This window comes from Bombyx mori, chromosome 4 (genome assembly GCF_030269925.1).
Source record: "Bombyx mori chromosome 4, ASM3026992v2".
In the NCBI taxonomy this organism is placed as follows: Eukaryota; Metazoa; Arthropoda; class Insecta; order Lepidoptera; family Bombycidae; genus Bombyx; species Bombyx mori.
In genome coordinates this window covers 4,847,679-4,864,993 of record NC_085110.1, presented here as the reverse complement: position 1 = coordinate 4,864,993, position 17,315 = coordinate 4,847,679, and the positions used below count along the sequence as shown (strand labels likewise).

Below are 17,315 nucleotides of genomic sequence, written 5' to 3'. Positions count from 1 at the left end.
GCTGTAGGCAACGGCTTGGCTGACCCTGGTATTGCTAATGTCCATGGGCAAGGGTATCCACTAACCATCAGGTGGGCCGTATGCTCCTTCGCCAAGAGGGGCAATAAAAAATATAAAAAGGCCTTCGTACAGTTTGCTTTTCGCTGGGAGGAGGTTAATCGGGTGGTATTTAGGATGAAGTTTAATGAAATGAAATAAAACCGAGACTTCAATAACTTTTAGGAAAAATCCGAAAGTCATGTTCATCCACTTTGTTTCAGTTTCTCACACCTGTGAACTTTCACGTACACTAAAGGGTTAGTAAGCCACCATTGCAACACATTTAAACCTGAATAAATACAAAATTAAGAAATAAAAAAATTCATACAACTTCGCTCCTCGCGTTCTCGCCAAAAGGTCCCTAACCTAAATGCTAACATATTTCACCATAGACAAAAATCGTAAATAATCTCTACTCTATTTAATTTTAGTCTGTGCTTGTACTTAGGAGCGTTTCCTCTATGTAAAATTCATTGGTCGCCATTTCGCTTGATTATTGAATAGGTTTTTTCTCAATCATTATAACATTGACTGAATTTTTTTGGAAACGTAACAACATAACTTCGTGCTGGGAAAAAAAGAGTAAGTAACAATAAAAACATATCTTTCAAATAAATTTCAAAAGTGAAAAATGTAGTTCATGCAAAATGGCGTCGTGCATTTCACTCTCGCTTTTTCTGGTAATGTTATGCCGCAAAGTTTCTAATTTTCCTAAAATTTTGTAGATTTAAATGGATCCTTTATTGGATGCGTCCTTAGTGGCGCAGTCCATAAATTATCATGGACAGCAGTTACAAAAAACGTGGGAGTCTGAGAGAGGAGAAGATGATTTAGCTAAAATCGGCGTGGGTGCTTTAGACTTTGCTGTATACCAGTCGAGACATAAGCACCTCACCTTCCAAGATCGTAGCAAGAGGTTGAAATTACATCAGTTCATAGCTAAAGAAGCTGGAGCTTTATTTGATTCTTCCTTACTGGAGGATACTCCTTCGTCGTCAACTAATGGGACTGAGACTCTAGTGCCCGAAGACAGTAAGTATTCGTAAAATAATAAACCATGAAAATTTTGTCCTATTGTTTGCATTAATATACCATAGGTAAAGGTTTACACGATATTGCTATGGAAACCAATTTAAAAATGTATTGAAATACCTATGGTTTCCTGTAATAATGAATTATTTAAAAGCCGTGTAAGAGAAAAATGTTTTTTTCATGTTGGTGTGAAATATGTAATTGTTTTCTACTTACACATATATAATACTACCTCTATTCCGTTATTAGTGCCTTTGTCAAGCTTATGAAGAGATCTTACTGATTATCATCTTTGATTGATTAGAAAACAGCCCTGAATACCCAGCAATGTAATCTGAATTATGATTACCCAAAATACATAAAAAATATGTGGTCTATGATGTCACCACCACTTAAGTGTGAGAAATCCTTAGAGTTGACTCCCACACTCATTTAACTTCAAAATGTTAATTTTCATTCAACATCTATTTGTTCTTTAATAAAAACTTATCAGCTTAGAAATTACACAAAAATTTGCATTACATTGCCAAATTAGCTGAGAATGCTCCTTTATTTTTCCCAAAAAGGACAACTTTTAGATTAATACTTAATGCAGTTTTGTAAAAGTAGCCTTAACTCTGTTGCCAGTCTATTGACAGTTTATATAGATTTACATAACCTTTTTAGAGACATAAATTTCATACATTTCATTTGCATAATATTATATCTGTATTTGGTTAGATTTACTACCTACACAATATGATTAAGTAAATGCAAATACATCTTGAACAAAATTAAATGTGGCCGGTATACATATTTAATAAGCTTAATATGATGGCATGCTTACTTCTCTAACTATGGAGGAAAGATAGTTTAATAAATTTTATTTTGTTACAGATTTGTATGCATTGATGCCTCCATTTGAAACATTTCTGAATGTGGATAAAACAGCAAGATTAAGACACTTTTTTGATGTAAGTATTTACAGTAACATCTGAAATTTTCACATTTCAAGAAGATTTTGAAGAAAAAAAAAAGTATTAAAAATAATTGTTTTCCATGTCTCACAAATGGATTTTGAGAAATCTTTCAATAAGTTGTTCAATGTCAGAAATTCTATTTACAAATAATGGCTTTAGTCTATCTTGTGTAAAAATGAAAATTAAGTCTGGAACTTTGGAAATGAAATTATTGATTAAGAAATGACAAATTCATTATTAAACTTTGCAACACATCATTTTTTCACTTTTGTACTGAAACATTGAAATGTGATTACAATGTCGCTTATGTACAGAATGTGAAGACTGGTGAGCTGATCATTGGAGCTGTAATCAACAGAACTGCGTCAGGGATGATGCTTAAGGTTCTTTGCACAGCAGGACCCACTTCCAGATATGTAGCCGACATTAATGTCAAGGTAAGTTTTTTTTTTTTTCGTTACATATTGTTAAAATTCTTGATCATACATGTCATAGAATGTGATGTACACTTAGATCACGAGACATTATTTACAAAAACAAAAACATTGTATGTGAAAAATTAATCTTTATTATCAGACATATAATTTTATTCATTCTATAAGTGATGTGAGCTATGTATTAATTTAAAATAACATGCATGGGAAAATGTCTTGTGTCTGAGATATTGCATCATTTAGCTATGATGTATCATGTACATCAAAAATACATTAAACTTTTGTATAAATTTGATAAAATGTTTCCTAAATTAAGAAGATTTAAGATAGTAAAGTAAGTAATGAATATGTATTGTCCAACAGTTTTTAACAAAGTAACTCCTTTCAGTGAATGATCATGGACTGAAAGGAGTTACTTTCAGTCAAAATGATGGTTTGAGCCTTGAATTACTGTGAGGAAATTTTTAGGTTTCTGTACATAAAACTTCATTTAACCATCCTGGTTCGTTTTACAATACATGTATATCTAATGTATATGTGTAACCTTACGCAAAAATATACCTACTACCCAATTTAAAGAAGAAAGGTCCTAATCACAAGGAGCGTTTTCCTATCATTCTTAGTCATTTCAAAAATTAAAACTATTTATTTAATGGTCATTGTTTACACATTCTTGACAGCTCAGAAATGGCATGACACAATTGACTGATAAAAATAAATAAAATAGGATGGGATTGAAAAACAGCAAAATCTAATTTCATTCAATTACACATGTCACTTGGTGTGTTGGATATCAGTTGTTGTTGTAACTATCCAAACTATGAATAATTAGTAAAAACTACTTTTATGTAGACTTCAACTTCAGGTCTCAAATTTTAATTACTACTTAACTCTAGAAAGGCTTGAGAACTCTTCAAATAAAATGTTTGTCAATCAGCTAATTCTAATGAAGTCATCCTCCACTACCACACTAAAACAAGATTCAAATTACCTAAGGAAATTAGATAACTTGTTAAACTGTTCTGATTATGTTCAGCATCAGTTCAGTCCAGGGTCATGACTGTTTGGCTGGTTAGCTATTTCTCAGCCTGAGCCCTGTGAGTCTACCAAACTGCAAGTAGCTAGAATAGCCCCGTGAGGCTACCAGCAATTAGGTAGAAAAAAAGGTTAGATAATGAAATAATACAACCATATTAACTACAGCTTATTTTATGTTAGAATAGTTTAATACTATATTATAATTATAAAAAACATCATATAAAACAAACTATGTGAAATAAACTTTTTTGCAGGCTTTTTTACCAGTAGGAAATATTATTCAAGCTGTTGACAAGAAAAATGTGTCAAGAAACTACCTGATGAATGACACTGTTTGCTGCGAAGTCATAGAAGTTATTCCAGATACAGACAAAATGGTTTGCGGCATGAAGGGTGTGACGCGAGGGCCCGATGATCCCCCGCCTAAGCCTCCGCTCGGCCTCCTGAGTACTGACGACTTCCCCTTGATCTACAAGTATGTATAAAGATTAATTTATCTTTTTCAAATAATCACCAATACCCTACACATTGCAGGTTTTGTTACACATGTTTGTTATTTTTGTACCTGTTTATTTATTGTAGTAGAAGTTTTGAAATTGATGTATTTTGTGTATACATAATATTTGAAGACTTGAATAATGGAGGATACCCAACATAACATAGATTAATAGAGAATTTTGAATGTTATTTATTTGGAAGAAACATAGAATACAGTTATGAGGATTCATAACAAGTATGGAATAATTACAAGAGGATTTCACCATATTATATTTATTTGTCATAATGAAACCGTATCTCTATTGTTTTTTTTTGGTCATTCAAAACCATGAAAAACAAAATTCACATAGGCAGGCAGGCACATGAAGATATGGAAAATACATTATTGGATAATCGATTTTCAGTACTTATATGCATTCAACAATAAAATGAGAGACCACTTTACATATTTAAAAAAAATCAAATTCAATGGAATGACAGGAGGGATCTTATACATCTGAAAATATTGTGCAAAACCATTATATTTTGAGGATAAGATAAGATAACAATCATTGAGTTGTATTGTTTTATTTTTTACATAAGAGGAAAAGGTCAGTACTTAGGTTCACTTCAATCTGATGTCTAAATGGGATCAAGATATTATAATTAAAGCTAATGTTTGATATTCCAGCATTTTCTGAGACATTTTTGGACTTTTATAAATGAACATTTAATGGATATTGGAGTCATTTACTTATAGATGGACTAAATATGGGGAATTGTCGATTTAGCTGATGAAATGAGGCTCTTGAAACGGCACATAGTTTTGACACTAGCACTGCAGCTTACATTGTTTTGTGCGGAGGTGACCATGCAGCTGATGATGGACGAATTTGCTCCCTCTATTATTTTAGGGTGTTCTTTTCTAGGTATAGCAACGTGTTCCAAGACCTGTTTGTAATACCTACTAAATTATCAGTGACTAGCTGAAACATACTGGTTGTACTATTACTGTCACATTGTTGAGGCGGAATCACATAATCTATGATGTTATGATATATTTGTGTCTGAAAGAATAACATACAAGTTAATTACATTTTTTGAACAGCTCCATGGGAACAGGTGAGGATTATATGTGTGGCTTAACACATTTTAGGGTTTATTAAGCTTAATTTTTCATTGTAAATACCTTTTCTGAAGTTGAATGCTCCATATAAATAAAATATTCAAAAGGTTTTCTATATTGTTCATATGAATCTACCTATTTACTCATATATTTATATCTTAATAGGAAAACCATGGATATGAAAGGAGAAAACTATGAAGCCATATTGGAGAAGAGCCCAGGCTTCAATAATCCCAACTGCATTCAATTCCTCTCTGAACATCTTGGCATTGCCAACATGCACTGCACAAATTTCTCATATTTGAGGTAATAACATTGGTTATTGATTAAAAAATATATGCAGATCATTTTATAGTGTGTATTAGAATCTCTACCATAGACAATGATATTGCTGGAAACGTCCACTTAGGAACGCATAATGAAACTGGAACATTTTTTATTGAAATATTTACAATCCAGCAATCTTTCATAGGACACGGTGTAAAAATTAAAAATAGGATGACACACAAGACTGATCACATTGGGGGCACGTCAGACACTTACGCTTCTCTCTGTCGTGGCGATTATGCTTAGATAGGATTTTATTTTTTATGCTTTTCGCTCTATGGAATATAAACTAACCAAAACAGCATTTATGCTTAACACGTCATTCGGATCCTCCCGACCCACTAACGGTGCTTTTAAGTACCTCAAGCACCGGCCACCGTTTTCGTCGAAACCCGTCGCTTGCGACGAAGGGCTCGACGAGTAAATTAACCCACATGGCCCACTGAGTTTCTCGCCGGATCTTCTCTGTCGGTCGCGCTTCCGATCCGGTGGTAGATTCTGCGAAGCACGGCTCTTGCTAGGGTTCGTGTTAGCAAGGTCGTCAGGTTTGAGCCCTGTGAGCTAACCTACAAGCTGGGCGAATCTAGAATGACCCCTTTAGGTTAATAGATTAGGTAGGGAAATAAATGCTTAGCTCCACTTGGTGTTAAGTAGTTACTGGATATATCACAAAGTGAATACCAACATGCACCTTGACACTTGAGTTCTGGCTCAATTCTATAGCAATTGCGCAAATAAAAAATTTAGTAAAACGATGTTCCTTCATTGTGAAAGTCATTTGTGAATATGAATGAAGTAGATATTTTAATAGAAATATTGATATCTGTCTGACAGATCTGCTGGTTAACAACCATGCTTAAATGTCTTGTTTATATATATTATTTTTTTAATGCCCACTCCCATTAACTTCCCTTCACATATAATTCTTCGAGTATCTTATCTGTGATCACTGTGAGACATCTTGAATACACCAGATTTACAGTAGTGGTTAGGGAGTGGAAGTAGGAGCAAATTAGTCTGACAATAGAGAAAATTAAGTATTTGCTAGTGTGATAATTTATTTCAAATTTTCACAGAGGAAGATTCGCTTCATCGGAATACGCAGATGAATTACGCCAAGCACAAGCAAGTAAATGGGCATTTCGTTCTGTGGCAGAAGGCATTGAACATTTTAAAGCTGGAAGACATTCTGAAGCATTTCAATGCTTGAATAAAGCTCTGAGCATAGATCCTAGAAATGTAGAGGGTCTTGTTGCTAGAGGAGCATTGTACGCCAATAGTGGAACATTCAAAAAGGCCATAGAAGATTTTGAGACCTCACTAAAGCTGAATCCAAATCATGCAAATGCAAGAAAATATTTGGGAGAAACATTGGTCGCACTAGGACGCAGTTATGAAGACGAGAACCAAATAACAGAAGCACAGAAAGCTTATGAAGATTGCTTAGCTATCATTCCTTTCCATGAGGAAGCTCAAAACTCGTTAGATTTTTTGAAAAGCAAGACCACTGCCTCAAAGCCCTTGATAGAGCCTGCAGAGTTATTACTGCCTGGCTTGACAGGGGCTAAGTCATATGAAATGAAGGAAACCCTGAAGCAGCTATTAAATTTGACAGAAAAAAAAGAAAAGAAAAAGAAGAAAAAGCGCGGTAAAGGCAAAAAGAAGCGTTCAAGCAGCTCATCATCGTCATCGAGTGACTCGTCCAGTTCTAGTTCCTCATCGGATTCATCATCTTCATCATCAGATTCGAGTGGTAGGACAGATTATTTTCCTCGTAATTAACAATTGTGTGGCTTGAACAGTTTTTTTTTGCATAGATAGGTGGCCGAGCTTAAGGCCTGCATTAAGTGATTACTGTAGCTTATAGACATCACAAATTGAGATCACTGTAATGCCTAAGTTGCGATTTTAATATTATATACTATCTCGCCCATTAGTAGAAATGACAGAAGTTACATAATCACAATCACTCATTATTATCATATTTGTTATTTGTTTGTAATCCCTTATTGTTTTATGCACAATTCCATTCGTGTGTAAAATTCATTGCATTCATAATTTTTTAGCATTCCATCTTCCTAATTAACAGATTCAGAAAGTCCTCGGAAGAAGAAGCGTCGTTCTCAATCCAACAACAAAAGGCAGCGCTCTCTGTCACCGCTGAGCAAGCGCATGGCGATGCTCGGTGATGGTGATTCTACATCTCGGACTCACAATTCGCAATTCAACCATCCGTACGGATATCAGCCTCCAGTGCAAACCGCGGACGACATCGCCGCCCAGCCCCCGCCGCGGTCTCAGGCTGATATTGACTATGAGTTGAAGGTGCCGATTGCATTCAATTATTTGATCAATATTATACCGGTGATAGTACATTCAACGCTTTTAGGTTCTGGGTAAAAATAAAACTGGTTTTTTTTACATCAAAATTGAACTGAACGTAAAAATTTTTAAGTAATTTTATTTATATTCATTTAACAATAGAGGAATACTAAGTTTCCTAGTTGCAACTAAGTCAAGTAAAATAATGAAAAAAAACCTGATTAGACTGTTTGATTCCAGTATAAATAGTTCGATATTTTAGTTTTGATCGAATGCACCAAATCGTTATTTACCATCTACAGCTTATGCTAATACAGTAGGAATCTATATTCACCAGATAGGTGTTTTTAAGATTGCATCAGATTGTAAAAAAATTTTTTTGCTACATATGGCTTCCTTAGCAAAGTAAGATAATATTAAATTTTAATCTTCATATAATTCGATAGGTGCGCAAGTTCCTCGAGATGACCAAAGAAGATTCAGACTATGAAGAAAAAGTTCGTAACTTCCTCGCTGAAACAACGCAATACAAACGTAACCGCAAGATGCAAGAACTTGGCCAACAACAGCAGCCTCCAATGCCTGAACAAGAAAAGAAAAAGAAAAAGAAAAAAGACAAGTATGTTCTCTTTTTTATAACTTCAGGCATGACTAAAAAAAGCATCAGAAAAATTAACTGGGGCTTTGAATTTACAATAAAATTTGACGAAAACTGCCCTACTGATGAATCAGAATACAGACAAGTAATAAAAGACGTAACTTTTTTCATGAGTATATTAAAAAAAACTGCAAGGACTGGCGATTGCCTATTCTAAAACTGACACGAGTGTCTAAAATAAGTGTGTCATATACAGGGTACTTGTGGAACATTATCGGGCTATTTATTACATACTAAACATAATACAAAAACAATTATAAAATGTATCAATTAATAATATTTCCTTTCACTAGTTATGATTACTGAATAGTGAATTCGTTAATTGACTCAGTAATTTTTTTTGAGGCAATTTTTTTCATTGATAGTATCTGTATTATAATAATATTGCGAAAAACCCTTATTTTTATTCACATTCCTTAAGGATGTTTATAATAGCCAAGTATGGTTACTATAAAATTCAGCTCGTTTGCTTATAATGTAATTGAAATAGACTACGCAAAATTCCTATACTTTGACGAAGTAAAAGATACATAAAATAAAATTAATTGTCTAAAGGAAAAAGAAGAAAGAATCCAAAAGGAAACGCAAAGAACAAGAAAAAGAAGATAAGAGAAAGGCTAAATTGGCACGAAACACAAACAATTCTGAATACACGATGCAGGAAATTGAAAATATTGGTGACAAGAAACTTAGAGATGCTTTGAGGTATGTTATTATATGAAATTGTAAATTATTATATTATGTAAAGTTTACATTGATAAAACAAGTTTTTTTTTTAATAATTTAGATGCATTAGTTGGGACAATGGTTTCTAAAAATATTTATACTTTTTTACAGGAAAGAATTGAAAAGCAAGTCCAAGAGAGACCATAGTTCTGATGGAGAGTATGATAGAAAGCATAAGGACAGTAGGTTAGTAACTCTCCAAGCATTTATTCATGCATTTTGTTTAAATTAACTAACAACAATTTTATTTTATGGATTTCTTTAAAACTAGGAGAGTTGTCCCACAAATAATATTTATACAACTGAAAGTGGTTTATTTTTATATAGGCACCAATATTGTATAATTGTTTGACACTCCTTAATCTTAACATTTAAATTTAACATTTACCAGAATTATGGAAGAAATGCAAGGATTAGAAGAGCTAGAATCAAAATTAAGCGCGTATCATGTGATGGTTGAAAAGGAGGTACTAGGGAAACGAGATGCAAGATCACCCAGTCTCGACCAAGTGCCGCCACCACCTCTCGACAAGCCTAAGTGGAAAATGTCTATGAATGCTGTAAAGGAAATGTGAGTATTGTTTTCTTGCATATATTATCAATTATTTAATTAAATTTTATCTCTAATAACCACTTTCCGGTAGATGTGGCAGAATAAAAAACACAATTAAAAGTTTAATTTTTCAGTAGGCCAAAGAAAAAAGAAAACTCTGCACCGAAGGGAGGATATAAAGAAAAATATGCATTTGAAGATAGCTCTGATGATTCCCACGAAAACTCTAAGGTAAATAATGTTGTGATATTGGAATGCAAATGATGTTACGCTTACAGTACAAGTATATTGTTTAAATGTAGTCAACAATTACTGACATCACTCCATACTTGTGTTAAACTTGTTGGGGGCGAGTAAGGAATCTGTTCTGATGTTTGCAAAAAAATGTGTTTTCTTTTTAAGTTTCAATGAAATTCACATTCTGCTGGCATTCATGGTGAGGGCAGTATTCGAGAATAGTAGTCTCATTGTATAACCGTACATCCATCCTAACTTATCTCTCGCATAATAATGGAATTGTTTACAATAAGTATGCCACAGTAGACATTATGTTGTTCGAAATTAATGAAGGTAACATGGGCAAATTGAAAAAAATATATGAATATATTCGAGATTGGATATGGTGCAGATGCAGGAATCGAGCGGCGACAAGAATGTATCAGTGCGTCGCGCCATGGCCATGAAAGAACCTCCGCCACTGCCCGCTGCCCCACCGCCCGCCGATACCACACACCACCCCACGGTAATAATAAACACCTTAACAGATGTAATCAGTAAGAAGGGAAATTAGCAGTCTCTAACACACATCCTGAGGTTCTAGCAGGTGTTACTTGGCGATATGGGCTTCTTTAATGTATTGAAATGCTAATTGTTATACTGCTTCGCCTAAATACCGATAAAAATAATTTTTATAGGTGGTAGGACCTGTTGTGAATCCGCACGGGAAGGTACCACCGCCCCGCCTATTTCTGCCGTGAAGCAGTAATGCGTTTCGGCTGGAAGGGTGGGGCAGCCTCTGTAACTATACTGAGACCTTAGAACTTATATCTCAAGGTGGGTGGCGCATTTACGTTGTAAATGTCTATGGGCTCCAGGTGGGCTGTGAGGTCGTCCACCCATCTAAAAGCAATAAATAAATAAAAAATCAAAGCCAAAGTGTGATCAATGAATAATTATATTATTTGCATGCCAGGTACGTAAAGGAAAGATAGTATTGGACAAGTTTGGGTCATTCCGTCTGGCTCGTGAGGGCGAGACACCGGTGTCTGTAGGCGACGGTCGTCCTGAACAATTCGTGACGCGCATCAAGCCGCCATCGCCGTCCGCTCGTCGCCCGCGCTCTCCGCCCTCACCGCGACGACGCTCTTCGCACTCATCCGACGACGATCGGAGATCTCCCAAACGTTCTAGAAGCAGGTATGTGTTCTGCTTACTCTTACATTGACCTCATTTTTAGGTATAATCTCTGATTTATAAGTATTTAGTAGTAAACAAACATCCAGGTCTCGAATTCATACATCCATTATTCTTTCCCATAACACTGAGAACGCAAGCTTTGCTTTTTCTTATTTATTTAGTGCTATGGAAGAAATATTGAAAACTTTTTCGGAACTCTATACATAGTAATATGTAGAGGTTGTTGAGGCCTTAAAAGATAAGTCTAATGTGCTTAAATGTAAGCGGTGCGACTATACGTATGCTCTGTGTGTTCACTAACGACTTCACGACATCATATAATCAAACTCGTTAAATTTATAATTTTACCTAATTACTGGTAAATATACTGGTAGCGTATTGTGAACCTACATACAACCGTTATATAACAGCATTGAGACATCGTCATCATGCTCCGGTAACTCTTAAACAGGTGGGCCCTGGGTTCATCTATTAAATATAATCAAATTAAAATTTTGAATACGTAAATGCATAGGTCTCGCCCTCGCAAGTATCGCACGAGATCTCGTTCGCGGTCACGCTCAGGTTCCAGCGCAAGTGGCTCAGTGCCGTCTAGGCGTCGCCGGTCCGCTTCTCCACGATCTCGGTCCAGATCTGATGCCTCGAGATCATTCTACAGTCGTTCGAGATCAAGATCTGGGTCCAGGGAGAGGTAATTTAATTATTTCTTAACAAAAGATGTTGTCTTTCATCAAACGAGAACTTTTTGTATTGAAAGTTGCAACCATCAGATATCTTTTGAAAATAGGCAATTAGCATGTTCTAAAAAACTTTGTCAGATAGAATTCTAATGTAAATGACAGTACATATATAAATTGCCCTTGCCAGTCTCTGAACAATATGATTCATATTAAAAGAATGTAATTTCAAATTTATTAAACTATCAATTAATATTGAAATAGGTACAACCGTCGAATTGGTCGTCGGGGTAATTGGCGTGGCAGGGGAGGCTTTGAAAGAGGCACGTACTACCGGCCGCGATTCAACGCGTATAACGGCGGTCCTCGTGGTCGCGGACGTGGCGACTTCCGTCGCGACGACGGCCGTAGATTCCCGGACCAGTGGCGAGACAATAGGAACCGGGGCGGAAGACCCTTCAGGCCGCGTAGAGGAGGTGGTGGTAGGGGACGCCCCTTTAGGTAAGTAATAAATATGTCAATTATAATTGCTTATAATTTTAAGTATTTTTCAAGAAGGTCTGTAGATAGATAGCTTCCCCTAAATCTCGTCATATCAACTGGTCCTCTGCTGACCGCATCCTATGGGTTCGTATCCTATAACTTCCACCTTTCTGGAAGCCACATTTCAGTGTCGCCATTCACATAAATATTTAATTTTACATAGAACTTATATAGAAGGTAAACTTACTGGTTGTATTTCCACATGGGTGGTAGGTAGATAGGTATCAACCCATTCTACTTATTCTTAAAGTTAAACTATTCATACATTCTGGTTTAAAGGATGGAACAGACATTTACGTTGTTATGTGTATAGGTTCTGGTAAATACTTAACACCTGATAAACCACAAGGTCTTTCTCTCGCTTAAAAAAGATACCTCAATTAAACAGCTTATGAATTTTTTTTCATGAAAACTGACATTAGAAACATTCACAGGGGTGGTGGTGGTTTCCGCGATTTCCGCGATCGTAGAGGACGATATTCGCGATCGCGCAGTCCTGACAGGACGCGCCGTTCCCGATCCTACAGTCCGGAGAGACGCGATAAAGATAGAGATAGGTGAGTTTCATTTTTAAATCTCTAAGGAAATAATAAAACAAAACTTGCGAAACTATAAATATTACAATAAGAGCTTCATATCGAAAATTATTATTAATTAGTACAGACATTATTTTTCATGAAAACTAATTAAAATGGTGTATGTTACTACAATTTGCAGTTATTCTCGCTTCTCTGCTGAACGTGACAGCCATCGCAGTGAGGGTGAATATGAAGAAGAAAGATACGTCGATAGGAAAGAATACGACGGAAAATGGGCGGATGGAAACGAACCAGAAAGAAACACCCAACAAGAAGAAAAGGCCCCAGAAGAATCTAAAGAGTAATCCTATTATTCTTTGCACCAAATGTTAGTTGTAGGTTATTCGGATTGTAGAACTGGATTGGGTGCTGAATGTAGATTTAGCCATTTTTTGATTGTAAGCCAATTTCTTAATATTAACAAAAAAAGTGTTAAACTTTGTGAAAGACACTGTGTGTACTCTGATTCGAAACCTTTATTTGTAATCGTTTACTTGTAAATATAGATGACATTTGAATTATAACGTAAACAGAAACTGAAGTATAAGAAATAATAACACTATCATTCCAAAACGAAAAAAGCGTTTAGGAACTTAGGTACTGTAGTAAAATGTTCTGTTGAATACATGGTTGCACCTTTTAAATAAATGTAATATGTGTATTAATGTGTTTTATTTTCTCTATATGCCATTTTTATAAGTTTAGATAATATGGATTATGGTCAATATTTTCTTCCGCGGTGGCAATGGCGATAACTGATCCTATTAGAATTTCGGTATCCGTAAATTATATATTGCACTACTGTTATTAGTAATGAAATTTGAAAGAACAATTTACAAAATCAAGTACAAGTAAAATGAGCAAAGCTGGGTTGAACAAATTTGAGAAGCAGATTTGACTTATTTTCAGTTAAAATGTGGGACCAATACTTTAATGCCTGTTTCTGGGTAAGGTACGCTGCTACACGCAAGTTCGATTTTACTCAATATCCGTAAGTCCTAGATGTAGAGACTATTGTTACTATACAGATACTTTTAACCTGTATAGTATGAAAACCCAAAACTAACCGCCAGACTTCAAGATATTACTAGATTTTTCTGTATGCAAAAAATGATGCTGTAAAGATTACTTTTAAATTTTATGCTAGTAAAATATTTAAATGTCGACGAATAAATAACACAGTCGTTCGTGATCACGAAAACTATTGATATAGAAAGAAAAAAAATGATAATAATAAATGCTAGATTGAATTTTTCAAGTATTTTTAATTACAAACACAATGTCCATTCAAAGTATGTTACTTGGCCTCGTGAGTTAAAATAAGGTCACATCTTATAAATACAAGGATGATAGGACATAATATACAATTTTAATTGTATCAATATCATTATAACTGCAACCTATGCGGACAACAACATTCACTTTATGGTGTCTATTCTGGGCTTATTACATTATTTTCTTAAACACCATTAGCTGTTTGAATTCCCAATTCTCACTGTAGAGCATAAAAGTATTTCGAATGCAAGGGTGGAATATGAGAATGGTTTTCTGGTAAAAGGGGTTGATGTCATTGCTCAACCTCTACCATCTGCAGTCACAAGCGACCTTTACTTATGGATTCTCAAAATACATAATCAATGAACCCACAAGGGCATACAAAGTTCAGACACATAACAAAGATAATAATACATAGGTATAACAAACAATAACATCAGTGTTCAAAACAGGATTCATGGTAATTAAGATAATAAAAGGAATTGAATTAAATATGTCTTTATTTTATTTTTACAGCTAAATTATAAGGGAGTTGAAAGGTGAAATACCCATTGTGTTAAGCACGCTTTGGTTTTTTCTTGCCTTTTACTTTAATTGTCTTTTCAACATTCCAGTACCACAACATTTGTAAAACAATAGCACCATTGGCAATGGTTGAAACACAGTAGGTCAGAATAATAATGGAGTCTCCAGTTTCTTGAATTGATGTGAAGATTCTTGCTACACTACCTCCAAACAACAGGAAGCAGGTTATAAACGACAGTTGACCAGTGCTGCCATTTTTGTAGTTCGTTCCTATTTGGATTGACTGAAAAAAAAAATGTTTTATGCTTTTATAATAAAATTACATTTTTGCTTGTACATAATTTAATTAATGTTATTGAACTAACCTTGGCTATGAGAATGATAGGAACAGTGACAGCCTGCATGGTCCATAATATATCAGTGGAGGTATAACCACTTACTAAAACTGAGACTATTGCACAGTAAACAGACAGAAATATTCCGCCCTTCATTGGAGCGCCACCATAATGGAGTACTAAAGCTGCTATCATTGCCGTTTGGATGGCTAAAAATGTTCCTTCACCCCATGCACTAAAAATAAAAATTAAACATTGAATTAATAAAAAATCAGTACTAAAATAAGTTATTAAATTTTTTATTCACACTGTTTATATGAAATAAAATTCATTATTTTTAATTTTTTACTAAGTATGTACCTACTTTTTCTAGCCACACTAAAAAAAACTAAATAATGTTTATTTGTTTATACCTGAATGGGAAACCCATTACATAGCTATAAGCAAAGTTCGCAGTGATAGCAAACAACTCCAGATAAACTCCATAAATATTGATTCCTTCGGCACTCTTACTTTGTAAAATTTTGAAAATTTGTGGCACTTTTACCAGTATGGACCCTAGAATGATGCCGATTCCGAGACCTTTGCTGAGTGTGGATTTGAAACATGGTACTGGAAAACATTAATCCGGATTAAAAAAAAAAGCTTACCATACAATTATCTACATGAGAATAGTAATTACCATCAAGAAAATTGTACTTTAGAAAGTATTCGTTGTAACACTTTTGAGACAACACCCCTAATAATAATCCTTTTAAAATTTCAGCCATGTTTACTTATGTATTTATTTTAAAAAGTCAATGCAATACACATAATTCTTAAATGTTAATATTTAATACATGTGTACGTATTTACTTTTACTTATTCTTACTTAAACATGCCCGATCGTTTCGTTGGCATTTTGCACTTTGTACCATAGATAATACACTTGATTTTTTTTAAAGGGTTTTTATGGCCTGGTGACTAAGACCTTTAAGTCATGTCTTATTTTAATATATATTCTTATTTTTATGAAAAATGATAATATGGAGTGAAATCAATTGAAATGAAGATAATTAAATTGCAACATTAATGAACTAGGATGAAATTAAATGAAATGAGATGAGATAATATGGGATGAAATTAAATGAAATGAGATGAGATAATATGGGATGAAATATCAGTAAAATGGTGGACATTTACTGAGATTTTTTCAGTGGACTTTTTGGAGGATCCCGAGAAGTTACGTCCAGCGACTTTGTGTCATTTTCTCACATTTGTGCACTTTCACAGATATTAAACAGTTAATAAACCACCGTTATTACACATTTAAACCTGAAGAAAAACTAAATAGACAAAATAAAGCAAAATCACTTCCTCGATATTTAAGACTTTGTACCACAAACAGCACTTTAGAGTAGAGTTGATTAACTCGACTTAACTCGAGCTGTGCTTTCATTCGCGAAGCAGTTACTCTTGAGTTGTTGGGTCTCCTTTGGACACACTCGGGTAGCTGTTAGCAAATCACACGCCTCCTGGCTGAGCCTTTGCTCGCCCGCCTGTCCTGGTGAAACTGGAAAGGCCTCCGGGCCACCAGTAATCTCTCAAATATAAAAAAAGAATTGTGCTAAGTGGCTGGTACGAGAGAACTGAAATCATGTTAGTTGTTTTATTTTTTTAAACTAGTGGTTCTTTAGATTTCAACGGGCAATAATGGCGACTTATGAATTGTGTAATATTTTTAAGTGAACTAATGTGACACAATCAAACAGATCAACAATCAATATTTCAGATAAATCATTCAATTTAATTCAACTGCATTTTATTTATCATAAAGCATGGAACGTTATTTTAAAATAATAGAAGAATAAAATATGAACTTTGGTTGTAGAAATAATAGCGTCGCAAGAAGCCATTTTATTTTTAAATTTAGTGTTTTTACAGGTTTCACTGAGAGGATACTTTGTTATATGAAAAATAATAATATTAACTGACATGACATATCGATATTGATGATGTTAAAATTGAGATCAATTGGGATGAAATTAAATGAAACGTGATGAGATGGAGTAAATGAAAGTGTTAGTAAACTGTCAGTTATTTACTGAAACCTTGGTAGAGTTTCCGGATGAACACAAGAAGCCACATTCGGCGACTTTGTTATAACAGATTGAAACCCGAACAAATACTAAATTCACAAAATAAATAATTCAGACAACTTCGCCCCTCTCCCACCAAAAACTCCAATAAAAATTGTTTTATACTGTCTATAAACAGACAACGGGAACAGCCCAAG

The 17,315-nt window shown here is 34.6% G+C and overlaps 2 protein-coding genes across 5 annotated transcripts; one reads left to right on the top strand and one right to left on the bottom strand.

Annotated features, from left to right (window-relative positions):
• Window positions 1–461: 461 nt before the first annotated feature.
• LOC101741876 (tetratricopeptide repeat protein 14 homolog) lies at window positions 462–13,566 on the top strand. Of its 4 annotated transcripts, none has more exons than XM_004929149.5 (19): window positions 462–621; window positions 765–1,071; window positions 1,948–2,024; window positions 2,345–2,467; window positions 3,757–3,977; window positions 5,271–5,411; window positions 6,509–7,185; window positions 7,522–7,757; window positions 8,201–8,373; window positions 8,968–9,117; window positions 9,250–9,324; window positions 9,530–9,709; window positions 9,829–9,922; window positions 10,320–10,433; window positions 10,884–11,107; window positions 11,622–11,798; window positions 12,049–12,285; window positions 12,762–12,884; window positions 13,045–13,566. In XM_004929149.5, the coding sequence occupies exons 2-19, from the start codon at window positions 771–773 to the stop codon at window positions 13,208–13,210; spliced, it is 3,489 nt and encodes a 1,162-aa protein (XP_004929206.2). In that variant the 5' UTR covers window positions 462–621; window positions 765–770; the 3' UTR covers window positions 13,211–13,566. The 4 variants fall into 4 exon arrangements, with proteins under 4 accessions (XP_004929206.2, XP_004929205.2, XP_021205683.2 ...); XM_004929148.5 differs by having other exon boundaries at window positions 9,826–9,922; XM_021350008.3 differs by lacking the exon at window positions 10,320–10,433.
• A 586-nt stretch (window positions 13,567–14,152) lies between these two features.
• Window positions 14,153–15,933, bottom strand: LOC692905 (mannose-P-dolichol utilization defect 1; the record flags this gene model as incomplete). The annotated part of the gene is given in 4 exon segments (NM_001046748.1): window positions 14,153–14,988; window positions 15,071–15,275; window positions 15,454–15,652; window positions 15,723–15,933. Coding segments are annotated over 4 exon segments (744 nt in total). The 3' UTR covers window positions 14,153–14,736.
• Between the last annotated feature and the right edge of the window lie 1,382 nt (window positions 15,934–17,315).